The 25,620-nt window shown below is 62.8% G+C and overlaps 2 protein-coding genes and 1 pseudogene across 3 annotated transcripts; 2 read left to right on the forward strand and 1 right to left on the reverse strand.

Moving 5' to 3' along the window:
- Window positions 1–552: 552 nt before the first annotated feature.
- On the reverse strand, window positions 553–14,005 carry CLCNKA (chloride voltage-gated channel Ka). 2 transcript variants are annotated; one of them, XM_036447621.2, is made up of 20 exons: window positions 13,907–14,005; window positions 13,198–13,304; window positions 12,437–12,565; window positions 11,237–11,365; window positions 10,417–10,556; window positions 9,985–10,062; window positions 9,829–9,907; window positions 9,272–9,397; window positions 8,653–8,737; window positions 8,466–8,567; window positions 7,892–7,976; window positions 7,497–7,670; window positions 6,766–6,835; window positions 6,528–6,638; window positions 6,023–6,236; window positions 4,793–4,926; window positions 2,705–2,796; window positions 2,484–2,567; window positions 1,705–1,791; window positions 554–1,080 (listed from the first exon to the last, which is right to left on the reverse strand). In XM_036447621.2, exons 2-20 carry the CDS (start codon window positions 13,295–13,297, stop codon window positions 1,033–1,035), a joined length of 2,067 nt encoding a protein of 688 aa, XP_036303514.1. In that variant the 5' UTR covers window positions 13,298–13,304; window positions 13,907–14,005; the 3' UTR covers window positions 554–1,032. The 2 variants fall into 2 exon arrangements, with proteins under 2 accessions (XP_045441121.1, XP_036303514.1); XM_045585165.1 differs by lacking the exon at window positions 6,528–6,638 and having other exon boundaries at window positions 553–1,080.
- LOC118724964 lies at window positions 1,450–1,547 on the forward strand (annotated as a pseudogene).
- A 4,060-nt stretch (window positions 14,006–18,065) lies between the features above and the next one.
- On the forward strand, window positions 18,066–21,927 carry HSPB7 (heat shock protein family B (small) member 7). The gene is made up of 3 exons (XM_036446265.2): window positions 18,066–18,341; window positions 19,045–19,178; window positions 20,359–21,927. The coding sequence occupies exons 1-3, from the start codon at window positions 18,161–18,163 to the stop codon at window positions 20,536–20,538; spliced, it is 495 nt and encodes a 164-aa protein (XP_036302158.1). The 5' UTR covers window positions 18,066–18,160; the 3' UTR covers window positions 20,539–21,927.
- Window positions 21,928–25,620: the final 3,693 nt, after the last annotated feature.

Genomic DNA, 25,620 nt, shown 5'->3' on the forward strand with positions numbered 1-25,620 from the left:
GGACTCGGCCTGTCTCTGCTGGGGAGTCCTTGGGGCTCCTGGGCCGAGAGGGTCCAGGGCAGTGGTTCTCAGCCTTCATACAGCTCCTCACATTGTGGCGACCCCCCAACCATAACATTATTTTTGTTGCGACTTCATAACTGTAATTTTGCTGCGGTTCTGAATGGTAATGTAGATATCTGTGGCGTTAGAAGAGTTGAGAACCACAGGTCTAGAGGAACTGGGGGCAGGGCCCCTGCCCCTCAACACACATTCAGCTGGTCAGTGTGCTGCCCCCCAGCTGGGAGAGTCCTCACTCACAGGAGAGGCCTGAGGTTCTGCAGAGCCGCCCTGGGGCCTGCGCTGGCCGCCCTGGCTAGGCCAACGAGGCGGCGGGGCTGGGAGGAAGGTAGCTGGGCCACAGGGTCCTGCTCATACGTGAGGATGAGCAGCAGACGACCTGGTGAGGGACCCGCTCTCCCCAAACCTCCCTGCCAGGAGGGGGCGTGAGGAGGAGGGGGAGACCAGGACATCTTCTGGTCCTACTGTGTGCTCAGAGCCAGCACGGCAGGAAGCTGAGGTGCCGCGTGAGTGCCCTGGGAGCAGAGACGGGGGACGAGTGGCGGCTCTGGGAAACGGCTTTATTGCTCTCAGGGGCCTCTGGTCGGGAGCTGACCCCAGAGGGGAATCTCGCCTGCCCTTGGCGACAGCGTACACCCATCTCGTCCGTCACTGGCGAACTTGGCGGACGAGGGTGAGTGCCCACTGTGTGCTGGTTTTCTGTGGTCTGGCGTTGAGCTTGGTCCACGGTGGGGTTTGTTCTTCACGGCCTGTGGCACGGGTCCAGTCCAGGATGTGACATGGTGCATACGGAGCCCTCTTAGGAGCCGGTCAGAGCTGCAGGTCCGCTGAGGAGCTGAGCGGGGCTGAGGGAGGGCGAGCTGTCGGGGGGGGGGGGGGGGGGGGGGGGGGGGGGGGTGGCGGGAAGGCAGGAAGCCTGCCCCATCTGCTTCGCCGGGGCACTGGGTGCCCGGTTCATCTCGCCGGACTGGCTCACTTTGGGGCTGGTGGGTTTGTCACGTTGGAAATTGCTTTCTTCAACTAAAGCAGAGAAGAGGGGTGAAGGATGCACAGGAGGTTGTGAATCGGGGCTCCAGTGTTGTTTGATTCCCCTAAGGGTTGATTCTGGGGTGAATGTTCTAGTCAGTGCCTCCCCATTGCCCCGATGGGATCATTGAGGCATAGAGACCGGCAGGACTGGCCACTGGCCATAAAATAAGGTAGGGGTTGCCGAAACCGGTTTGGCTCAGTGGATAGAGCGTCTGTCTGTGAACTGAAAGGTCCAGGGTTAAATTCCGGTCAAGGGCATGTACCTTGGTTGCGGGCACATCCCCGGTGGGGGATGTGCAGGAGGCAGCTGGTCGATGTCTCTCTCTCATCGATGTTTCTAGCTCTCTCTATTTCTCCCTTATCGCTTCTCGGCCTTTTGGCTAAGATCAAGGGTAGTATCTATATCTCTCCCTTCCTCTCTATAAAAAATCAATAAAAAATATTTTTTTAAAATAAATAAGGTAAGGGTAGCCAGGCCCAGTGGCCACTTTGGGCCAGGAAGTGGGGCTCATCAGAACCCAGGAGGCCCCTCCACATTTGGACGGGAGGATATTGGTGCCTTCTGCCTCCCCAGCCTGCTCGAGTGTGGCCCCTCCACCCCGGGGGCCCTGGTACCTCCACCCAGGACACGCTGCCCACGGCTCTGCCTCGAGACGTCACGAAGAGGGACTGCAGGTTTAGCAGCTCGAACAGGTTGTGGGCCTGGAGGAGGGGTTGGTGGGAAATCTGGAGGGCAGGTGGCACCCACACCCCCTCTGGCTTCGATGTATCCCTGATCTGAGGCTTTGAGCAGAGGTGGAGGAGCGGGACCCACGCCTCCATGCCTCCCACCCAGGAAGGGGTTGAGGGACAAATGTGATGGTGGGTGGAAGACCAGGACCTGAGCCTGCAATGTCAAGCACGACCACCAGGGGTCGCCAGAGTCCACGCAAGGCACCAATGGGAAAAAAACCTGTTATCCAGCAACAGTGTCACAGAGGGGTTGGGACCACCCCCAAACCCCCAACTGGCTTCTTCCCCTCCCTGGCCCGGTCTTTCCAGGCTCTGTGCTTGTGTGGGGGAGAGGAAGGGTGATTAAATAATTTCCCCAAGATCATGCAGGGAGAATGCAGTGGGTCTGAAATGGAAACCCAAAGACATAATTGACTCGTCAGCTCTGCCTCTTTCCACCCAGAGGCTTCTATTGTGCAAACCCTCTCGCTTCCCTGTCTCCACAACGTCCCAACAACCCGGGAGTGGGGTTCGGAAATGCAGGAGCCGCTCTCCAAAAGGGAAGCGGCCCAGGAGGGACAGAGCCGCTGTGTGGAGGGAAGGTGGAGCTGAAGTTAACCTCTCCCGCCGGTCTTCCCCATCTACCCCGGTCCTTGTGCCCCTGCCTGAACCCTCCCCATTACCTCGTGCAGGGAGGTCTCCAGAGACAGCTGCAGGGTCACGGGCTCCACGGGGCAGCCCCCAGCCAAGATGTCCTGGAGAGACCGCTGGGGACAGGGAAGGGTTTCGGGTGCTCTCCCCCAGGCTGCCCCGCTCAGTCCTCCTCCCTCTCCCACAGATCAGCTATCCCCTCCACGCCCACCCTGCTGACTCCCCAACTCCCCCAGCACCCCCCTGTGAGTACCACTTGGTGTCCTGGAGCCCAGGAAGGTGGCTCAGCCTGGAGGGCCTGCAGCAGGTGGGCCCTTCGCACAGTGCCCACCAGGATCGGAGACTCTGGACAAGTGGAGAGGGAGAGAGAGAGGGAGAGAGGGAGGGAGGTAAATTATGAGGAAGGAATTTGCATTTCCTGGGCACCTACTATGTGCCATTACTGTGCTAGGTGTTCCTGTGTTTCTCAGGAACCTACAGCAGCTTGCAGGTCAGGGACTATTATCACCCATTTTATAGATGAGGAAACTGAGGCTCAGCAGCACAGAGAGGCTAATTGTCTCGCCTGAGGTCACTCAGCTTCTGACAGGAGGTGTGGTAGCCAAAGGAGGCTAAGGCTGCTGGGGGCCAGGAGGGGGTCTGCTCACCCGAGGCCCCCCAGGTGGCAGGCCTCAAAGCAAGAGCAGCTTTGGGACACCTATGCCATAGGACGGAGTTTTGTCTCCCACCCCCTCCCCTCCCCTCAGGAAGATTCACATCTGGTTCAGCCCAGTGAAGGCATGCACCAGGTTCTGAGGTCCTACTGTGTGCCAGGGGCTTGGCAGGTCTCAGTCCAGGCTGTCACTGGACTTTGCAGGGACTCGGATTTGAGGCCACAGCCTGATGTTTTTGCTTCTTACCCAGGAAAGCAAAAACTTTACAACTAGACCTGTATGTGCTTCACTTTTAAGCACATATACTTTAAGCCAGTGGTCAGCAAACTGCGGCTCGAGAGCCACAGGCGGCTCTTTGGCCCCTTGAGTGTGGCTCTTCCACAAAATATCACGTGCGGTCGCACAAGTACAGTGCGGTTGAAACCCATGCGCAGAAGTCGGTTTTCGGCCTGGGTGAGTCTGTTCTGAAGAAGATATTCTAATGCCGAGCCGTTTCTTGAGTGAGCAGAAGGGAGCTTTTTGCCTCCTGTGGCTCTGAGGCGGAGTGGACTCTGTCCGCAGGCCAGTTCTGTCTTTGTCCTGGGAGGGGAGGCCTCTCGGAGGGAGTCTCATCTGCACCCATGTTCGAGGGGGCCTGGGTGTGTCCTGTGGGAGAACGGGGGGCTGCCCCAGTTCGGGGGCGGAAACCTTGGGCCGTAGCATGGCTTCCCCCGGCGCTGCTGCTCACCGGGGGCTGAGGCCTCAGGGTGGCCCTGGGGCGGCGAGGGCCCGGATGGTTGTGCAGGTTGGTCACTGGGTAAGGGCCCTGCCCAAAGGACAGGGGGCACCAAAGCCCAGCGGGGCCACGCCTGCCAGGTGTGCCCCGTGCCTCAGGGCAGAGGGGGCATCGCGGTGACCGTGGCCGAGGGCGGACATGGCTGTACTCGCCCCACTTCCCTTCCCACTCGCACTGTACTCGCCCGTGGAGAACAATGCTCCCGCCCAGTGGTCGGCAAACTCATCAGTCCACAGAGCCAAATACCAGCAGGACAACGATTGAAATCTCTTTGGAGAGCCACATTTTTTAAACTTAAACTTCTTCCAACGCCACTTCTTCAACATAGACTCGCCCAGGCCGTGGTATGTTGTGGAAGAGCCACACGCAAGGGGCCAGAGAGCCGCATGTGGCTTGTGAGAGCCGAGGTTTGCCGACCACTGCTGTAGCCAGAGGCCTCCCCAAGACTCTGGTTTCTGTGTCTTTTAACAGGGGCCCCATTCACTGTTCTTCACAAAGCTGTTTGTCCTGGCCTCGGGGCCTGTGACCGGACTCAGCGGGCGATCTTTGAAGGGGAGGGAGGCTGATGACGGAGCCCCATCCTTCTATCCCCACGCCCAGCACACAGGCCTGGCCTCTGGAACCCCAGGTCTGCCCTGGAGAGCTTCGTAAGCGCCCTCTCATCTCTCATGGAAGCACAGAGACCACCCCAGCAGGCTGGTCACACTCCATCTCAACAACGAGGGGGAATCAGGCTCCAGAGCCGAAGTGCTTCCCCCAGAGGCGCCCAGTGACAGAGCCTGGATCCAGAAGGAGGGCCAGGGCCCCCTACCCTCTCCTGGGCCTGCGCCTTCTGAGAGGAGGCAGAGGGAAGGCCCCTCCCCCTCCCCTCCCCCTCCCCTCCCCCCTCCCCCTCCCCCTTCCTGCTGAGCACCTGTGCTCTCCTCCAGGGGGAACTCAGCCTTGTCGGTGGAGGTGATGACCTTGACCACCTCCTCCAGGGGCATGTCCTTGGCCAGTGCAGTGATGCTGCAGTTCATGAAGTGCTCCACGATGACGCGGTGAGAGCTGGAGGCCGAGAGAGAGGTGCTGCCGTCAGGTCCTGGGGTGAGGGCGCGAGGCGGGGAACCCCAGAGGGCGAGTTGCTGGTTCTCCAGGGTGGGCCCAGACCCAGAGGTTCCCGGAATGAGCAACCCCCGGAGCCCCGAGGACAAGAGGCACCTGGGGACAGGCTCACGGGTGGTCTGGCTCTGAATTCTCAGCCCCCCGCGCCCCCCCCATTCCCCCTCACTCCCCCCACCGCGTCCCTAGATCCCCGCAGACCAGCTTCGGGCTGTTTCACTGAGGAGCCTTCCTTAGAGAATGTCATTTGAAGAAAAGTTTGATGGCAAAAAAAAGGAGGGGAAGCTTTAAAGTTTGAAAACACCCCCATTTTACAGCTGGGGGAACTGAGGTTTAGAACAAGGAGGCAGCTTGCATGCATTTGGAGCTGGGTCCAGCCTCTTTGTCCTGCCCCTGCCTGGCTGAGGGAGGACCTCCAAGCCTGCTGGTACCACCTCCACAGAGCACTGTGGGGAGTGCAGGGCCTCCCAGGCCTGCTGCTGACTCTGTGTGGCCTGGTACAAGACACGGTACCACTCTGAGCCCGTTTCCAACACGTGGGCGGCCTCTGTCCTGTTGTGAAGACAGACTAATGACCAGTGCGATACGGAGGCCCTGCCGAAATCGGTTTGGCTCAGTGGATAGAGCGTAGGCCTGAGAACTGAAAGGTCCCGGGTTCGATTCTGGTCAAGGGCATGTACCTTGGTTGGGGGGACATCCCCAGCAGGGGGTGTGCAAGAGGCAGCTGATCGATGATTCTCTCTCATCCATGTTTCAACTCTCTATCCCTTTCTCTTCCTCTCTGTAAAAAAATCAATACAATATATATTTTTTTAAAAAAAGACAGGGAGGCCCAGGAGGCCCAGGACTCGCCCAGGGTCACGCAGGCAGCTGGGGAGAGCGAAGACAAGAGGCAGCAGTGTGCCGGCCCCTCCCACACCACCCAGATCCAAGGTCAGCCGCAGTGAGGTTCTGGGGGAAGCTTTTAACAACCACCACCACCACCACCACCACCACCACCACCACCCCCCGCCATCAGCCAGCCTGAGGCAGGGCCCCTCACCTGATTTTCCGGCCCCGGATCCAGGGCAGATACGGCAGCTTCTTGACGATGATGGTGCCGTCGTAGAAGGAGGGCTGGCAGCTCTGGGCGATGGCGTTGGCCGCCAGCACCGCCATCAGCACGGGCAGCGCGTGCACGATCTGGCCGGTCAGCTCGAAGGCCAGCAGCGCCGTGGAGATGGTGTGGGTCACGGCCCCCGAGAAGGCCGCAGCCCCTGCAGGGGGCAGAGCCGGGGCGGGGGCTCAGGCCAGGGGCCAGCCTCCCGCAGAGGGCGCGGCTGGTGTGGCTGTGGCCACGGTGGGAGCACCCAAAGCCTGGGCTCGGTGAGGCGGAGAGCAGTGAGGGAGGGGGTGGGGGGTCGGGGACAAGACAGGTGCTGGAGAGGGTAATGGGGGCTCGGGGAAAGGTGGGGGCTCATGGGGGTCTCTGAGACCACCCTATGCTCCGCAGAACCGCTGGCTGATCCTCCGGGTCCAGCCCACCCAGTGGGGCCCTGTCCCCTTACCTGCCAGGGCATACCCCCCGGGCATGATGGGGTTGGTGACCCCTCCGGCCACGATGCCCTCGGGGAAGGCAAGAGAGAGGGCCTCCCCTATGAGGCGCCCGACAGCAGCTCCTAGCCATAGACCGGGTGAGCAGGCTGGCCCGGCCCCCCTGCCCTCCATCCTTGGGGATGAACCCAGGACCAGCCATGGCTTCCCCGTCACCCTGAACCTCTGAGACCCTCAGGCCCCCAGACTCACCGAAGATGAATATGGGCATGAAGTAGCCAGCGGGCATGGGAATGGTGGTGGCCAGGATCAGCATCCAGAACTGCGGGCGGGGAAGCCAGAGGGGCAGAGGCTAGAAGCAGCAGGACCGGAGTGGGCAGGGGAGGGCCGGGACCCGGGCCAGGGCATGTCCCAGGGAGGAAGAGGATGCTCGGGCACACGGCTGGGGTCTGGTGCCAGAGAAGGCGTTGGCCAGCGGAAGGAACTGGACTCTGACATAGTGCCTACTGTGTGCCAGGGCCTCTCCTTCCTTCCCTCTCAACCTTACCTCTGAGGTGGGCACAATGACTATCCCATTTTATTTTATTTTACTTTATTTTTTAATATATTTTATTGATTTTTCACAGAGAGGGATAGAGAGTTAGAAACATAGATGAGAGAGAATCATTCATCAGCTGCCTCCTGCACACCCCCCACTGGGGATGTGCCCTTGACCGGAATCGAACCTGGGACCTTTCAGTCCACAGGCCGACGCCCTAACCACTGAGCCAAACCGGTTTTGGCTGACTATCTCATTTTAAAGGCAGGGAAACCAAGGCTCAGAGAGCCGGAGCGGCTAGGCCCGGACACACAGCGGGCAGGGGCCAGGCCAGGGCGTGTGGGCAGAAGGCCCAGGTGCTGTGCTTTGTGCCGGGGGAGGCACCCCAACCCCCCAGGACTGGTCTCGGCTGTAGGCACACCCCTGGGGGCCCCGGGGCGCCCACCTTCATCACCAGGAAGAAGGCCAGGGTCCCAAAGATGGTGAACCGCGGGTGGTACCACTCGAACCACAGGTTCTGGGGGTCTGGCTCCGCGGGCCAGGGTGGGGACGAGTTCCGGGTCATCAGGGCCCACGAGTTGTTGTCAAACAGGGTGTCCAGGTGCTGCTTCATGGACAGCTGGAGCGGCGGGGGGTGGGGGGGGCTTATTCAGAAAAATGCATGGGGGCCCCTGCCACCCCCCAGGCAGCCACCCCTTCCCCCCCTGCCTGATCTGGCCTCCCCCCCGCCCCCCACTTCCCAGTGTGGGGGACTTGGAGCTGCTCAGAGCCTCCCCTTCGTGGGGATTAGGGGGATCAAACTGGGGTCCCCATCCCCCTGCCCCGGCTCAGGGCCCTTACCCGAGAAGCCATGAAGCGGCCCACGCCCGGGGGGTAGGTGATGGAGGCGAGGATCAGGGCGGCCAGGGCGGCGTACAGGGGCTTGCTGTGGGGGGGAGGGGGGAGCTCCAGGGCCACTCCCCCTTCGCCCCCACCTCACGGTCCCACCTCACGGCCCCACCACCCTGCGGGCTGGCACTGAGGCAGGTGCAGGGGGAGAGCCCGTTCCCCAGTCGCTGTGTGCAGGGGCAGGGCTGATGGCAGAGGTTGGCACAGAAGCCCCCTGGGACCAGGACTGAGGCCAGCCCGGCCCGGGTGGGGCCAGCACGTGGCCAGCCAGGGCAGCTGTGTGGGGGGGTGCTGACTCTGAGCTGCCAATGCCAGGGGCAGCCGCAGTTGGGGGAGGAAAGGGGGCGCAGTGACGGGCTTGGGGCTCCGGGGGGAGTGGGGTTCAGTGAGGGATGAGGACCTGAGAGGGTGTTATGAGGGAATGGGGGCTCCTTAAGCGGGTGGGGGCCAGGGGGTTTGGGAGGCTCAGTAGGAAGATGGGGTGCAGTCAGCCCCTGGGGGTGAGGGTCTCCGGCCCAGAGCCCACCTGGTGGCCAGGAGTTTGGAGGTGAGCGGGTTCGTCTTGACGAAGATGAGGAAGTTGCGCTGGCAGAAGAGGTAGGCGCAGCTCAGGACGCCGCAGATGGCCCTGCGGGGTGGGGGTGAGCCAGGGCAGCCGCTCCGGCTGGTGGGGGGGGGGCCCTGTGGGGCTGCAGGGACCCGGCGGCACTCACCCCAGCGCCACGAAGAAGAAGATCTCGGGCAGGTCGAAGGGGACGTCCACCCGGAAGCTGGTCTTGAAGAGGGAGGTGATGGTCTCTGGGGGGAGGGGAGCGGGGGTCTCACTCACACCCCAGCCCTGGCCCCTGCTCCCGCCCCACTTTGCCCCTCTGCCCTCAGGGCCCCATCCTTCCCGGCCATACAGGTCAGCTCCCTCCTCCCGCCTCGGAGGAGATGGGGATGGAAGAGGAAGGAAAAAAGATGTGAGGAAGAATGGGAGGAGGAAGAGGAAAGAGAGGAGGAAGAGAGGAAGGAGAAGAGGAGGGGAGGGGAAGAATAGGGAGGAGGGAGAGGAAGGAGAGGAGGAGGGAGATGAAGGAGGGGAGCGGAAGGAGAGGAAGGAGGGGAGGAGGGAAAGGGAGGAAGGGAGGGGGAAAAGAAGGAGGGAGAGGAAGGAGGGGAGGAGGGAGAGGAAGGAGAGGAGGAGGGAGAGGAGGGAGAGGAAGGAGAGGATGGAGAGGAAGGAGGGGAGGAGGGAGAGGAAGGAGAGGAGGAGGGAGAGGAATGAGGGAGAGGAAGGAGAGGAGGAGGGAGAGGAAGGAGAGGAGAGGGGCAGGGAGTCCCGGGACTCACCCTGCTCGCTGTTGAAGACGGCCAGCAGGCGGAACATGAAGGCCCCGCAGGTGGCAGCGAAGAAGCCACGCCAGTAATCCCAGACGGAGAAGTGCGAGGACATGACCTCGATGCTGAACAGGACGCCTGGGGGGCGCGGAGCTCAGACAGAGCCCGGTTCGCCCTCCCGGCCGAGACCGGCCTCCCTTCTCTCTGTTCTGAGAGGCAATGGGGGCGGGGGCAGGCACCCCGCCTCCGGGGACCAGGCCCTGCACGCCCCGCCGCCTCCATCCCAGCGGTGGCTCTGCCATGGCCCCATTGCACAGGTGGGGCAGTGAGGCTCCGGGCAGAAAACCTGGTCCAGGGCCGCCCAGACCGCTGGTCTCACACCCAAGTCTGCCTAAGGGGACCCGGAGCGCCTGACACCCATCCCCTCCCCGCACCCTGTGTGGGCAAGACTGCTGTTAGAGCCAAGACCAGAATGAGTCCCTCCCTCCTCCGGGCCTCAGCCGGGCCCTCCAGGGGACGGGGGCCGGCGGGAGCCCAGGGTGCCAGGGGGTGGGGGTGGGGGGTCTCACCGCTGAAGGGCGCTGCGAAGACCGTGGCCACGCCCACCGCCGCCGCGGCCACCAGCATTTCGTTCTGCTTGCTCTTGTTCTGGGGGATGGGGTGCTGGGCTCAGAGGCAGCCTCTCCCTCTCATCCCCTCCCGGGGGCCCTCCCTGAGCCCCTCACCTCGGGCTCCCCGATGGTCTGGGTGCGCACGCGGCCCAGGTAGGCGGCGATCATCACGCACAGGTGCACGAAGGGGCCCTGAGGGAGGAGGGACCTCTGAGGGGGGCAGGCCCCTGCTCCTCCCCCTCAGCGCCCCGGGTAGGGGGACAGAGGGACCTCACCCGAACACAGCCTGGTTGCCCCCCCCCCCCACCTCTTCGGTCTTCCCAGCCCTTGGCCACACTCTGGCCTGCCACCTCCCCAAGACGGAGCCCCCGAAGGCCGGCACTGGCCCGAGTCCCGCCTGAGCCCGCCTGAGCCCGCCTGAGCCCGCCTGAGCCCGCCTGACCCCGCCTGACCCCGCCTGAGCCCGCCGGGGTGGGGGGCAGGGGAAAGGCAGGAGGGGGAGAGCGGGGGGGGGGGTGGGGGGGGTGCTCTCTCGCTCGCTCGTACCACTTTGCCCAGGAAGATGGTGCTGCCGCAGGCCAGGGTGCAAGTGAGACCCACCACCTTGGCCCCGAAGTTCTTGATGTCCAGGTAGTCCTCCAGCACCACCCCCGACAGGATGGTCTTCAGCTCCGGGAGCCCAGAACCTGGGCAGCGGGAGGGACAGACTCTTTGGAGACACCTGACCCTGCAGAGCGTTTCATACACCACACACACACACACACACACACACACACACACACACGCACACGCACACACATGCACACACACACATGCACACACACTCCTCTTGTCAGGCCCTTTAAAGCCCCAGGAACAGGTTTCATAAACCCGTTTTCCAGAGGAGGAAGCGAGGTCAGAAAGGAGACGTGAATGGCCCATGTCCTCCCCGCTGGGCCTGGCAGGTGGCTGTGGCAGACTTGGGGGGGGGGGGCCACACAGGCCATCCTACATGCTCCCCTGGAGTTCCCATCGGCTGGCCAGAGCTAGAGGCAGAGCTGAGAGGCCTGGGAGAGCCGGGCCCCCCATCAGCCCTGCCGGGAATTCTCTGGGTATCCGCCCTGCAGGAGAACCTGCCGCTGGTTCTCCCCATCGCCCTCCAGAAGAATTCCCCGGAAGAGACCGGAGGCCTCAGCGACCCAGGAGTCCAGATCTGGTCCTCGTGCTGTGTGACTCGGGGCAAGTGACACGACTCCGCTGAGCCTGATTTCTCCGACCACGAAGCAGGGGTCCTGCTTCCTGCCCCCGCCCATCAGAAGCCCGGGGGCATGGGCCAGCAGGGGGCGGGGGGAGTGGGGTGTGGACTGCAGGGCCAGGCCGGCCTCACCTCCGGAGAAGGGCGTGATGCTCTGTGAGAAGCCCGAGGAGAAGGAGACCAAGGCCATGGGGTACACCGTCCAGGAGAGGTACCGAAGCAGGTGGCTGTCCCCGATCTCCCGGTACAGCCACTTGTGTGCTGGGGGCAGCCAGGAGGCAGGGGTCAGGGAGTGCCCGCCGGCTCTGCAGCCCTCGGGTGCCCACCGCTGACCAGGAAGCACGGGCCTGGAGAGGGGAGGCCCGGGCCGCCAGGGAGCAGCAGAGCCCCAGGAGGAGCAGGAGCAGGACCCCGGATCCCCACCCAGGTTTGCTACTCCCTCGCTGAGGGGCCTTGGGCCAGGGACTCAACCTCTCAGAGCCTCTGTTTTCCTGTCTGCCAAATGGGCTAGCGATGGTACCTCCCCCACAGGGTCATTGTGAGAAATGAGGCAGAGGGGGAAGCTCCTCAGACAACGGCTGTCTGGGGCAGGGCAGGGGCTCAGTGGCACCCCAGCCAGTTACCCTCTTCCTGCCCCGCCCCCTCCTCCAGGGAGCCCTGGGGTGGAGAGGGCCTGCTGACCCATGGTGGTCTAAGCCAGTGCCCTCCCCCAGCGACTGAGTTGAGAGCAAGGAGGGCGGGAGGGAGGGAGCTAGCAGCAGGCCGAGGGGAGCATGGGACTCAGACGAAAGGGCTCCAGGGAGCACTCAGGGCTCTCTCACGCCTTGTGCAGGTGAGGAGACCGGTGCTCAGAGACGGGCAGGAGCTTGTCCAGGGTCACACAGCAAGCCCAGAGCCATGCCGGGCCCTGGCCTGTGTTCTCAGTGGTTAGACCAAGGGTCTCGAGCTCAATCCCCGGTCCAGGGCACATGCATACCTGGGCTGCAGGTTCAATCCCCAGCCTTGGTTGGGGCACATGCGGGAGACAACCAATTAATGTGTCTCTCTCACATTGATGTTTCTCTCTCCTCCCCAGCTCCCTCTCTCTCCCCGCTCCTCCCTCCTTTCCACTTCCTGTAAAAACCAATGGAATAATATCCTCGGGTGAGAATTAACGACAACAGCAAAAAGAGCAATGGCAGCACCAGACCAGGCCTCCTCCCCACCCAGACCCCTCCCAGCCCACCCTCACCACCACCCCCGCTCACATCTGGGGGTGCATCTGGCCTGCTGAGGTGCGGCACACTCAGACGCCCTGGGCCCAGAGCAGGCCTGCGTGCCGGGAGGGCTTACCTCGGACCACGCGCCCCACGGTGAAGCTCATGGTGTAGCTGATCAGGGCCATGAGCACGCCCAGGGTCGCCAGGAAGTACCAGTCCTCGCCCACGCGGAACAGCTTCCGCTTCAGCCACTCCAGGCCGCCTGGCGCGGGGGCACGGGGCACGGGGTCACAGCCCAGAGCCGGGGGGCACGGACAGCCCTTCCCGGCAGCCTGCTCCAGCTCAGGGCAGGAAGGGCAGGGCAGTGTGGGGCTGGGGAGGTGGGCCAGTCCAGGGTCGCCTGCTGGGCACTGCCTCACGTGGGGCAGAGCAGGATCTGGGGTGGGGGGGTGGCAGCGCGGGGGCCTCGAGGGGCCTGCCCCACCCCTGCCCCGCACTGGGGTACTTATGGAGGAAGGATCAAGGCCCAGGGTGAGGAGCAGTGCTGGGAGCGCTCTCTGTAATCAGCACAGGGGCCGGATCTTAGACAGCTCAAGGGTCTAGCCACCCTCCTGTGTGGTCCCAGCACCTGCGGGGTGGGCGTGGGGCAGAGAGCACCCCCTGGGCCCTTAGCAAGGCGCCTGGCACAGTGGTCAGGCATCAGGGCTGCAATCCCAATAGACAGATGGACAGACAGGCCCCTTCCCCCCTGCCACCAGGAGGCGCTGGCAGTGCTGTGGGGGCAGAGCAAGGGGGAGGGCAGCTCTGGGCTTTCAGGGGCGGGAGGTGCAGCCCGGGAGGGGGTGACGTCCTGAGGGGCCCCCGAAGGGGAGGGGAAGGGGCCCCAGCTCTCACCTCCGATGCGGCGGCGGAGATGGGGACACGGGCCCCACAGCTCCTGGAGCGTCACAGGGTTCCCCGAGGAGCCCTCTCGCAGCCCCACCAGCTCCTCCATCGGGTCCCTGAGGCAGCCAACAGGAGGGTGGACCCTCGTGAGCTGCCCCAACTCCCATGCACTGGCCCCGGCCCTTCCAGTAGTGCCACTTCCCTGTCAGAGGAAAGGTGGCGTTCCCCTGTGTGTGCGTGCGTGTGTGTGCGCGTGTGTGTGCATGTGCGTGTGTGTGTGTGCGTGCGTGTGCGTGTGCGTGTGCGTGTGCGTGTGTATAAAGCTACCGGAGGGACATAAGTCCAGCGTGCCCTGGGTGTCAGCGAGGGTGTGCATGTGTGTGCAAAGTGTGCGGTGGGGTTCTTCTCTGTGCCCTTCGCGTCCAGCAGCCAATTGGCCAAAGCAGGTGTCCGAACCCAGAGCCCCATCCCCCTGCCCCCCGAGGCCACCGCCCCTACCCTCCCTGGACACATGTCTGCTTCCCCCTGGAGGCTCTGACGCCCTGAGCCCCCTCCCTTCTGCTCAGGCCCCAGATTCAGCAAAACCCCAGGCCCATAAGGAGAGGCTGGAATGAGATGCCGGCTCCCTGCCCCTGCCCTTCTGCTCCTGCCCGGCCTGCCCGGGCCCCGGCCAACCCAGCCAGGTCCATCCCCAGCTCTGCACCCAGCAGCCCCTCACCTGTGTCCGTCCGCCCCGCTGCGGCCCCGGACGGCCTCTAACAGACTCCCGTGCTGCAGCGCAGGGCACCTGCACAGGTGTGTGCTCCACCAATCAGCACCCTGCCCCCCCCAACCCGCCCTGCGGGTTCACTGCGGCTGTTAAGAATGTCCTTGACAAACCGACCAGAACTGCCCAGGCCGGCTGGGCCGTGCAGCCGGAGCAGCCAAAGGAGCCGGGAGCAGGGCTCCCCTCAGCCGAGCGTAGCCACGAAGCCGGCCGCAGGCAAGGGCACCCGAGGCTTTGGTGGCGGCCCTCACACACACAGCGGCCGTGGAGGGTCATCTGTGGGGCTGAGGGCCGGGCCCTGGACTCTCAGAGCTGGGTGTGGAGGGATCTGAAAGAGCAGAGAAAGGAGGGGAGGAAGATGGCGGAGCAGGAGGAAGGCCTGGGGCAAAGGTGAGGGCACTGTCATTGCTGCCCCCTTGCAGTGTGCCAACAACCCCCCCACACACACACTCCCATCAGTGAGTGCCCCTGGGACCCAGCCCCGTTCAAACAAATGGAACCTCAAAGAGGTGTAGCTGCTTGTCAAGGTCACAGAGGTCAAGGGCAGAGCTGGAACTCCCCTCCACCCCCCCGCCCCAGGTTTGCCTGTCTCCAAAGCCTGGACAGCACCCCACGGTCCTGCCCTGACAGCCCACCTTGCTCAGAGCTGGGCGGAGGCCACAGCTGGGCAGGGGCAGTGGATCCAGTGGCCAGGGCCTGGGGATGAACTTAGACTTGATCCTGGTGTCCAGCCCCTCCAATCTCAGAAAACTGCCTCTCAAACCACAGGCTTCTGGGTAAATGCCCAGACTTTGTCACACCCCAAACACAGGGTGGGAGCCAGGTCATGGGGGGCATGGTGAGGGAATAAGCACATGTCACACCCTGGCTACATGCCAGGCCCTTTATTCTGCAACTCAGTTCCCTTAAGTCTGCACCCTGTGAGTCCCGGTCAGCACCACCGTTTTTGCAGATGATAAACGGAGGATCAGAGAGGTGCAGTCACTCACCTGAAGTCACACAGCAGAGGCTGAGCCCAGACCAAGACTACGCGCCCTTCCCCCTACCTGGAGCTCCTCAAACTCCGGTGACTGACACAATCAAGGCAAGGTTTGGGCACAGAGCAGAGGATTTTTGTCTGATGCCACTTTTTAAAAATACATATACTCTATTGATTTAAAATATACATATATTTTATTGATTTTTTTACAGAGAGGGAGAGAGATAGAGAGCTAGAAACATTGATGAGAGAGAAACATCAACCAGCTGCTTCCTGCACACCCCCTACTGGGGATGTGCCCGAAACTAAGGTACATGCCCTTGACCGGAATCGAACCTGGGACCCTAGAGTCCACAGCCCGACGCTCTATCCCCTGAGCCAAACCAGTTAGGGCTGATGCCACTTTTGAGAGATTTAGGCAAGAGATCTGGAACCACTGCCCCCCCTCCCCAGAGTAAAGCCTGCCCCCCTCCCCCCGTAAATCACGATGGCCCTTCAATGGCTTGTTAAATCCTGGGAGCCTGAGCCACCCTCTGCCCCTGGATGCCGGGGCAAGTGGATCCAGAGGAGCCCGTGTGTGTTGTGTGCGGGGGAGGTGGGCGGGGCTTACTGCTCTGCATGGACTGGGGCCCACCCTCACCTTCCCCCACCCCCCATTGCCTGGCTGCCCCATCAACATCCCGGCCCCATCTCTGGCCTCCAGCAGCCGCTGGCTACAACGCACAGCCAGGGTCAGCCAGCCAGCAGGCCGACATGTCTACGCCTCACCCCTGGCCTGTGAGCACCAGGCAAGACCCTCCCAAAGCTCTGCACCCCACATGCCAGCCCCTCAACTTCTGCCCCCTTCTTCACCGAGCCCCAGCAGCATGGAGGGAGAACAGGCTTAATGAGAGCCATAGCAGCTCCTCCACCCGCACCTGGTCCTCCACCCCTGGGAGCTGGGTTCCCTCTTCTGTCCAATGAGGGGAGACTGGGAGCTGTGGGGCGGGGCTTACCTCTGCCTCATTCACACCAGTCCCCCCAGAGCTGGGTCAGTGCCTGGCGCACAGTAGGTGTTCCATAAACCTACTGAGCACTGGCCTGTGGGCTGGCTGAGTGGAGAGCTGATGGGAACAGACTCCTGGTCCCTTCCCAGGGCCCCAAATTAGAATCTTGGGGTGCAGGTGAAGGCTCTGGGTTTGTCAGAATCCCCTGAGGCGATTGGATGCCCTGGCAGGCTTGGGATTCAGGGCATCTGATCATCCCTGAAGCTCCTTCTATCCCAGTGATCTGAAGGGAGAGGCAGGCCCAGAGACAGGGTGATGGCCTCGGTGACCTTCAGGGTCCCTCCTGGCCACCGACGCCGTGGATGCAGTGTATGTGTGGGCGATGCCTCGGGGAGGGGGGAGGGGGGAGGGCCAGGGGGCCGGGGTGGGGAAGGAGATCTGACGTCCAGGAGCCGTGACTCAGGCCCTCAGCACCATGACAGTGTGTCTGCATTTAGCCACTGGCTCCTGTTTCCCTGGCGGGAGGCAGGCCTCTGGGCCCCCCACCCCTCCCCCACCTCCTTTCCACCTTGCTCAGTGCTGGTGACTTCCCGGCAGCCCCCTGGGCCAGGATGGGCGACATGGGCAGGAATTCCAGGCAGGCATCTCCCCTGGAGCGAAGGGCCCCTCTTTCCCCAGCCACTGCCTTGACCCACCTTCAGGGACCACCCTCTAGACAGAGCCCCCCAGAAGGAATTCTGTGGGAGCCAGAGAGAAGAGACACAGACCCCAGCTCCAGGAACCCCTGCCCTGGAGGAGCTGCCAGTCTCAGGGGCCCCGGAGCTGGGGTGGGCAGACAGGTGGCACTGTGGACATCGTGTGGACGGCTGCAATCAGAGAGGTCTCCATGGGGAGGAAGGCAGGGCTTGGGGCGGAGAGCGGAGGCCCCACACTCAGCCTGGGCAGGTGCAAAGGGCCCACTCCCTTCTCAGGATGACCTTTCCTTGGCCCCCTCCCCCAGGTCAGTCCTGGCTCCGCTGAGCTATGGGGAGCAGACAGGGGTTCTCGGGGGCTTCTGGGCCAGCCCGTCTCCACACACGCGTGTCCAGGTCACCCAGCCTCCCAGGAGGCTTTGGGTCACATATGTCCGGGTTCGAGTCCAGCTGTGCCGCTTGCCCTGAGCGGCTGTTGCCCATCTGTAACATGAGGGTGACACCTCCTTTCAGAGCTGAGTGGGGAGCAAATGGACCATCTGGAAGCTCCTCCCAGGAGCCCTCCGGCCTCCGTAGCCAGAGCTGGAGGGACCGTCTCCGGATTCTCTGCCTCCAGAACACCTGCCTGCTGCTGCCCCAGGGCTCCTCAGGCCGGAGGTCAGGCAGTTCCCAGAAATACAACCTCCTGATCTTTAGGGGCGATGACCGCATTCCCTCCCTCCCAACCCCCAGCCTGTCTCAGGCTGCTAGCTTTCTCCTCTTGGGGCCCCCTGAAAGGCTCCAGAATGTATGTGTGTCTCAGGGGGCCAGAGGGGGGTGTGTGTGGGGGGGTGGCAAGCATGGAGTCTGGGTCCCAGGGGGAGCTGGCAGGGGCACAGCTGCACATTCTCACCCCCCAACCCCATCCCTAAGAGACGGCTGTAAACCTCGTCTGCCCCAACGGAGACAGCCCCTCACTTCACACAGGGGTCCAGCAGGGGCGGGTGCAGGTCCCCTCCCGACCTCCTGACCAGGCCTCTCCCGGCCCCTGATCCCTTACCACTCAGAGCCCCCCTTACTCCGGCTGCTACTTCGGGGGCGGGGGGACGGGAAATAGAAAAGGCGGGCCACGAGGGGTACGCAGGGAGGCAGAGTCCTTAAGAGCCCTGGCTGCTGGGCAGACAGACACGGCCCCCACCACCACCACCACCCCCACCACCACCCCGCACACAGGCCCCGGGCGCGGGTCTGAGTGCCAGGGGGCCGGCCTGGGGCCCTCCCCGCCCTGAGGGCCGGGGCTGGAGTGATCGGCCTGGAATGCCAGGCTATGAGCTCAGCCTCACGGGCCTGCGTGCGTCGGCCTGTCAGCAGCCCCGTCTCACAGGAGAAGCTTTCCAGCCCCTCTGGGCCGGCGAGGCCTAAATTTAGCCGGTAGACAAGGGGCTGGCCCCGCGCCCGGGTCGGCCGGGCCTTATAAAGCGCCGGCGGCCGGGCCCGGCACACTCCCCCGGCGCCTCCGCCCGCACCCGCGTCCACCCTGCCCCTGGCCGGGCCCGGCTGCCCGCTGTGGATGAGCCACCGCACCTCCTCCAGCTTCAGAGCCGAGAGAAGCTTCCACTCCTCCTCCTCGGCCTCCTCCGCCGCCCGCGCCCTCCCAGCCCAGGACCCGCCCATGGAGAAGGCCCTGAGCATGTTCTCCGAGGACTTTGGCAGCTTCATGCGGCCCCGCTCGGAGCCCCTGACCTTCCCAGGCAAGTGCAAGGCTCTGCGGGCGGGAGACCCCCGGGAGGGCCTCTGCTCCCGGCGCCTCTGAACGTGGCTGCGGCTGCCCAGCCGCCAGGAGCAGGTGCTTTGTGGCTGCAGCCACATGTGGCCAACCAGACAGATGTGGCCACCGGAGAGATGTGGCCACAGAGACAGATGTGGCCGTGGGAACAGGCCAGCCTTCAAGGAACAGGTGTGGCCAGGGGTCAGCTATGGTGCTGATGGCCACACAGGGAGCTGGAGCTCTGAGGGGCTGCATGAGGTTGAAGGGAAATGCATCCCCCACTCTAGGTGTGAGGCAGGTTGCTACACACACACACACACACACACACTCACATTCACACACACATGCGCACACACATGCACACACACCCACACTCACATGCACACACACACTCACACTCACACTCACATGCACACTCACACTCACATGCACATGCACACACACTCACACATGCACATGCACACACACACACACACACACACACCTGTGCCTGGTAGGCTCTAGCCTGCCATGGAAGAGGCGGGCTGCAGGAGGTGAGGAGGGTGGACAGGGAGGGGAGGGACAGTAGCTGAGAGGGAAGTCAGGCCTGGGGGCCTCCCCGCTCCCAGCAGAAGGAGCCAGGAGCCTGAGCGCTGGGTGCAGGCCTGCTCGGTGCTCGGCTCACGGCTGCCCTCCCTCCCCCGCAGCCCGCACCGGGGGGCCGGGCAACATCAAGACCCTCGGCGACGCCTATGAGTTTGCGGTGGACGTGAGCGACTTCTCCCCCGAGGACATCATCGTCACCACGTCCAACAACCACATCGAGGTGCGCGCCGAGAAGGTGAGTGCCCGCCCGCCCGCCCGGACCCGGGTTCCGCACCTGCACCCTCTGCCCGGGTCCCTCCTCCCACGTCTCATCCTGGGGCCCTGGACTCTCCCCAATGTCCCTCCCAGTCCCCGGGGCACATTGGAGACCTGCCTTTGTAGCTCCTGGGCCGCAGGATCCCCGCTACGGCCTCTCTCTGCCCCGAGACCCGTTTCCCAGGAGCCTGGGCCGCCGAGAGGGCCGCGGGGGAGGGGGAGGGCGGAGGGATGCTGGGGGCACCTGAGCCGGGAGCAGAGAGGGAGATGGTGGCTGAGTGAGGAGGACCGCTGAGTTGGCAGGCATGTGGGGACTCACCTGGACAGCTGCGGGAAGAGTTCCCCCACGTGACACCCCTCAAGCCCTCTTCCCTCCGGGCTCCAGAGGCCCAGCCCCCAGCCTGGGACCCCTGAACTAGAGTCCCTGCGCTTCAGGATTCCACACTCCAAACCCCATACTCCCTCTGCCCACGGCCCTCAGGGTCACCGAGGGTCTCTGAGTCCCGGCTCCCAGCAGGCTTGCCCTGGGCGGAGGGCATGCCCCAGCCTGAACCTGGATGCTGCCCGCAGCGGGCAGCAGCCGCAGGTGCCCCATAGAGGAGAGGGGCTGCCCCCGGCTCCTGCCAGAGCTCCTGGGACCCGGCTCCCTCCCTGAGCACAGGATGCTAGGTGCCTGGGCACCCTGTCAGGGAAGCCACGGCCTGTGGGCACCAGGACCAGCGGGCAGCGTGTGCCAGCCCTGCCACTCCCGCCAGTGACTCAGCCGCCCCGGGCTCCCCTGGACAGTATGTGCTGGCCGGGCCGTGGGGGAAGGGCCGCCGGCCCAGCCCTGACGGGGGAGACCCGATGCGTCTGGGTGCCCCCGAGGGCTCCACCGGGCCCTGCGCCACCTGCTCGGTGCTCAGGAACCCCTGCCTCTGCCACCAAGCCCCCTGTTTCTGACCCCCCCAGCCCCTCGCCTACCTGGGCACCTGTCCCTGCATAGCCCTGGGCCTGCGGCCACCATCACCCTGGCCAGAGCCCGCACCGGCCTGAGCGCAGACCCCTCAGTTGGAAGGGCCCCCTGGACTCGGTCTGGGGGGCAGGGGCGGGGCTGGACATGAGCTGGGCAGGGGCGCAGGGTGGCCTGCCCTGACCCATCTCCCCCCACCCCTCACCAGCTGGCAGCGGATGGCACGGTCATGAACACCTTCGCCCACAAATGCCAGCTGCCGGAGGACGTGGACCCCACTTCCGTGACCTCAGCCCTGAGGGAGGACGGCAGCCTCACCATCCGGGCACGGCGACACCCGCACACAGAGCACGTGCAGCAGACCTTCCGGACGGAGATCAAAATCTGAGGGCCGCCCCTGCCCCTGCCCCTGCCCCTGCCCTCCCCGACTCCCCCTCCTCCTCCAACTCCCCGCACCCCACCCCCTGGCCTGCCAGAGTCTTCCTAACCCCTCATAACAGCTGCCAGGACATCTCAGCCCCGGTCCCAGCTCTGACACCCCCACGGCCCCAGGTGGGTCACCCCCACCCCAAAACAGAGGCCTCTGCTCTGCCAGGACAGGAGGGCTCCCCCTCTCCTTCCAGATGGCGCCCCCTCTCTCTCAGTGCAGAACACAGGGGTCGGGGTGGGGAAGGAAGCTGAGGAGAGCCAGGGTCTCTGCTCTGGGCACGTCATCTGCAGGACAGACACCGGGCAGCTCCTCTGCCCCCCGGAGTCTCTGCCGGGCAGGGGGGCGGGAAGGGCCCTGGGACCCCCTTGGCAAGGGGAGCAGGAGAGGCAGGTCCCCAGCGCAGAGGGAGGCCAGGAGACAGCCAGGATGGGAAACCCAGAACCAGCTGCCTGCCCACCTGGAGCCCCCGGCCAGCCAGCTGTGCCAGGGCAGGGCCACGTGGCGTTTGTGTACCGACGGGGTTTTTCCAATACAGCCGGTTCGTGACAAACTGTGAAACTCCTGCCATCTGTCACCTGCCCATGTCCCCAGGCTGAGGGCTGTGGCGGGTCCTCCCCTGCCCCCGGCCGGGCCTCCCGGGGCTGGGGCTGCCTCCATGCAGACAGATCACCCAGCCGGTGGGGGAGAGAGACCATGGGTGGGGCTGTGGGTCTCCAGGTCAGAGAGTGTCTGGCCAACCATGGCCACTGCCAGTCCTTCCCCCTCTTCAAGCTACGAATCTACAGGTGTGGTGTGTGTATACCGCCCGGGGACACACACACCTGCCGTCCTTCCGATCCTAAGCGTTACCATCAGTTGAGTCCAAATTCAGCACATTCTAAAGTCAGAGTCAGTCTCCATATCCATCAGGGGGGAAACGGAGTCTCTGAGCAGATGACTGCCCAACGTGCTCATGAACATAGACCCAGGAAGTCCGAGGCTGCTCTCAACGCGCCCCGCACCGCTCCGGGTACCGGGAAGTGGTTCCCCTCTCTGCCTCTCTTGGCCTTTGCCTCTGTGTTCAGATCCTTCTGCTGGAGGAAGCCCCCAGCCAGGTCCCTCCTGGTCCCCAGGCCGGGGAGGGGCTCAGGCGGCCTGCATCCCGGGAGCCTCAGCTGCTGGCAATGACCCTGGCTCCGTCCCCCATACAAAACCAGGGGGGAGGGGAGGGTGGCTCCCAGTGGAGGGTGGCCTCTCACCCTGCCATTTTGAGGCTTTTAGGGGGTAGTTCAGGGGGAGAAGGGCAGGGGAGGGTCCTGGCATTGTACCCTGCACACATAATAAAGGACAGAATCACAGACTTCTGGAACCACCTGCCTGACGTTCTCACATCGGGGTGCGTTTGAAACGTTGGGGTTGGGGGTAGCAGCTCAAGCAAAGTGGGTGCCCTCTGGCCTCCTGCCTTGGCTCCAGGCCCACCTGGGCGGGGTGCGCCGTTATTTCCGTGAAGAGCCTGGTAGTGCCTCCTCTTCCACCTGCCAGCCAGCGCCCGCCGCTCAGGCCGGGCACAGTCCCAGGTGCAGGGACACCAGAGGCCGGGCAGCTGCACCGAGCCCCTGCCTTCTCGAAGCCTATCTTGTACCAGATGGCCGTGGAGGATCAGAGAGGTGGAGTGACTGGCCCAGGGTCACACAGCTGAAACCTGGCTGGAGTGCTGGCTAGCTGAGGAGTCTGGGTGCTCTCTGGAGAGACACCCCCTCCCCCCATACACACCCCACACTCTCCCAGGTGATACTGAGATCTTGGCCAGGAGCTGGCCCCCTGCAGCTGGAGCTGCGCAGGAGGAGGGAGGGAGAGGGGGCCGGTATTTCCAGCAGAGGTGACTCACGGATTCCACTGGGCTATTTGCAGCCTGACACTCATCAGCCCAGGGTTTGGGGGAGGAGCCGGACCAGCCCCCACCCTTCCTCAGCTCCCACCTGCAGGGTCAGGCTCACCTTGGGGTGGGACCCCAGCAACCCCCCCCCCCCATCTTGGGTGGGGCTGGAGTGAGCTGCGCCATCACTGGCAGGAAAAGGGGTCGGCTCTCCCGGTGGCCAATGGGGCTGAATGCTTTCCACCCCCAACCCCCAGGCCCAGCGGCCCCTCCCCAGACTGCAGTGGGGGGTGAGGGTCGCGCAGAGGACACGCGGGGCAGAGGGAGCCTTCCAGCCAAGGTGACCCTATGAGAGGAGGGCCAGGAGGAGGGGCTGCCGGCTGGGGACTTCCATCCGCTCCGCCCTCGGCCCCGCCCCCAGGCCCGGGACTGGCGGCCACCCTTTGTCTCCTAGGGCCCCCCACCCTTTCCAGGATAAATATAGGCCTGGCGGAGGGCCCTGCGCCCCGCCCCCGCCCCGTGCGGGAATAATTATAGCAGCCCCATTCATTGAGAGCCCGGAGTGTGCCAAGCTGCCAGGCGCACTGCTCATCCCTACAGGAACCCTGCCAGGTGGGCACCGGGGAGGGCAGGCGGGTTCAGAGAGGTCAAGCAGCAGGTCAAGGTCACCCAGCTTGGACGTGGCATGGCCGGGGTTTGGATCCTTGGCTGTGGCTCTGTTCTCTGCAGCCCTGGCCCTGTGGCTCAGTGGGTGGAATGCTGCCCCATGCACTGAGGCCATCAGTGGATCCCCGGTGGAGGCACATGACCTGGTTTCCTCCTTGATCCCCAGCAGAGGGCATGCAGAGGGCAGCTGACTGATGTTTCTCTCTCTCCCTCTCCCTCTGAAAAACCAAAAGCCCTAGCCGGTTTGGCTCAGTGGATAGAGTGTCAGCCTGGGGACTGAGGGTCCTGGGTTTGATTCTAGTCAAGGGCACATATCCAGGTTGCGAACTTGATCCCCAGTGGGAGGTGTGCAAGAGGTGGCCAATCAATGGTTCTCTCTTCTCATTGATGTTTCTATATCTCTCTCCCTTTCCCTTCCTCTCTGAAATCAATAAAAAATATTTTTAGCAACATATATATATATATATTTTAAATATATTTTATTGATTTTTTACAGAGAGGAAGAGAGAGAGGGATAGAGAGTTAGAAACATCGATGAGAGAGAGAGAGAGACATCGATTAGCAACCTCTTGCACACCCCCTACTGGGGATGTGCCCACAACCAAGGTACATGCCCTTGACCGGAATCGAACCTGTGACTTTCAGTCCGCAGAGCCAAACCGGTTTCGGCATAAAAACTTATATTTAAAAATCAATAAAGCCGTAGCCGGTTTGGCTCAATGCATAGAGTGTCAGCCTCCGGACTGAAGGTTCCCAGGTTCAATTCCAGCCAAGGGCACATGCCTGGGTTGCGAGCTGGATCCCCAGTAATGGGTGTGCAAGACGCAGCCAGTCAATGATTCTCTCTCATCATTGATGTTTCTATCTCTCTCTCTCCCTCTCCCTTCCTCTCTGAAATCAATAATAAAAAATATATTTTTTAGAAAAGTAAAATGGTAGGCACATGCACCATCTTTTACACAGGTGGGCATGAGATAGTTAACAGGCACCATCTTTTACACAGGTGGGCGTAAGATAGTTAACCGTCAACAATTAACACGATAACAGCCACCACGAGGCGTCTGCAGGCTCAGCCAGGGCTGTGCTCTGAGGTCCGGGAAAAGGGAAGTTACCAGTGGCCCTGACACTCCACAGGTACGTTTATCTCAGACACGAAACAGTGGGCTCAGTAAAGACCGAACTTGGCCTTTGCTAGGGAAGATGCTGGCCTAGGACCTGACTACCCCTCGACACGGCATGTTGATGAAGGTTTTCATCTCAGACCGTGCTTTGTGGGTCCTGTGGGTCTCTTGAGTTTGCAAGGCTGCCTCACAGGCCTTTCCTGAGCAGCCAGGTTAGCACGGGGCCCCTTTGTGTCCACACGTGTAAAAGCGTTGGCACATGGTAGCAACATAGCTCACGTACGCCATCCAAATTCATAGTGCATCCACACGTGTAAAGCGTTGGCACATGGTAGCGACACAGCTCACGTACGCCATCCAAATTCATAGAGATTTGGATCCTGACATCCCCAGTCTCACCCACACTCTCCCTGGTGCCATCCGGACCAAGACGGGTGTGTGTGTGTGTGTGTGTGTGTGTGTGTGTGTGTCAGAGGAGCTGCCCTAGTATCCAGGTCTTCTCTCCAGGAAAAGCAGGTGAGGACAGAGCAAAAAGGTCCCCTGGCCTCCCATAGAGCCTGGGGGGGGGGGGGGTTGGTGGGAGGGGGCAGTTGAGGGGGAGGGAACCTCAGAAGCCTTAGTCCTCTCGGCAATAAACAAAGATCAGATGGCGCCCTCCCAGGGCAGCTGTGAAGAAGCTGAGGGGGTGATGTTTTAGTATAAGCTCAACAAATGCTAAACTCTAGTTAAAATTGTTGTTTTCCGAACAAGGAAATCAAAGGTCCCACGCACATTGGCTCTGCCCTCAAACACGGGGGTAGGGTGGGGGGAGGGGTGTCCTGAGGGGCTGGGTGTCTTCAGCGGCTGGATGGGGAGCGAGGCCAGGGCCTCTGGGAGGGGAGGGGGCTGTTTACTGTCAGCACAGCTGGCCTGGGGCTCACTGCCAGCACCTGCCAGGCCAGGCCCCGGGCGCCTGGGGTCCAGGGACAGCCTGTCAGGAGAGCTGGGGACTACTGGCCTGGGTGGGGGCCCTCTGGGTGCCTCCCCGAAGGACAAAAAGCAGGGCTGCAGGCCCCAGGGAGCCAGAGAGTAGAGGGCAGGATGGTAGATCTGCTCTTTCCTCCCTCCCTTCCTTCCCACACATGACCATCTACTACCCCAGGCAGGGTAAGGCACTGCAGACTGCTAACTTACCGTATTTTTCGGACCATAAGACGCACTGGACCATAAGACGCACCAGTTTTTAGAGAAGGGAAATGAAGAAAAAAAGATTCTGAAACAAATAGTGTCCTAAGATATTTTATGTGCATTAAAACCCAACATCACAGTCATAAACACATGTAATCAACCCTGTAAAGTAAACAGCAGCATTTAGAACCATTTTAGAGCCGGGCAAGCACACAGAGACCACACAGAGCC

Source organism: Pipistrellus kuhlii, unplaced genomic scaffold, assembly GCF_014108245.1.
Source record: "Pipistrellus kuhlii isolate mPipKuh1 unplaced genomic scaffold, mPipKuh1.p scaffold_m20_p_2, whole genome shotgun sequence".
NCBI lineage: Eukaryota > Metazoa > Chordata > Mammalia > Chiroptera > Vespertilionidae > Pipistrellus > Pipistrellus kuhlii.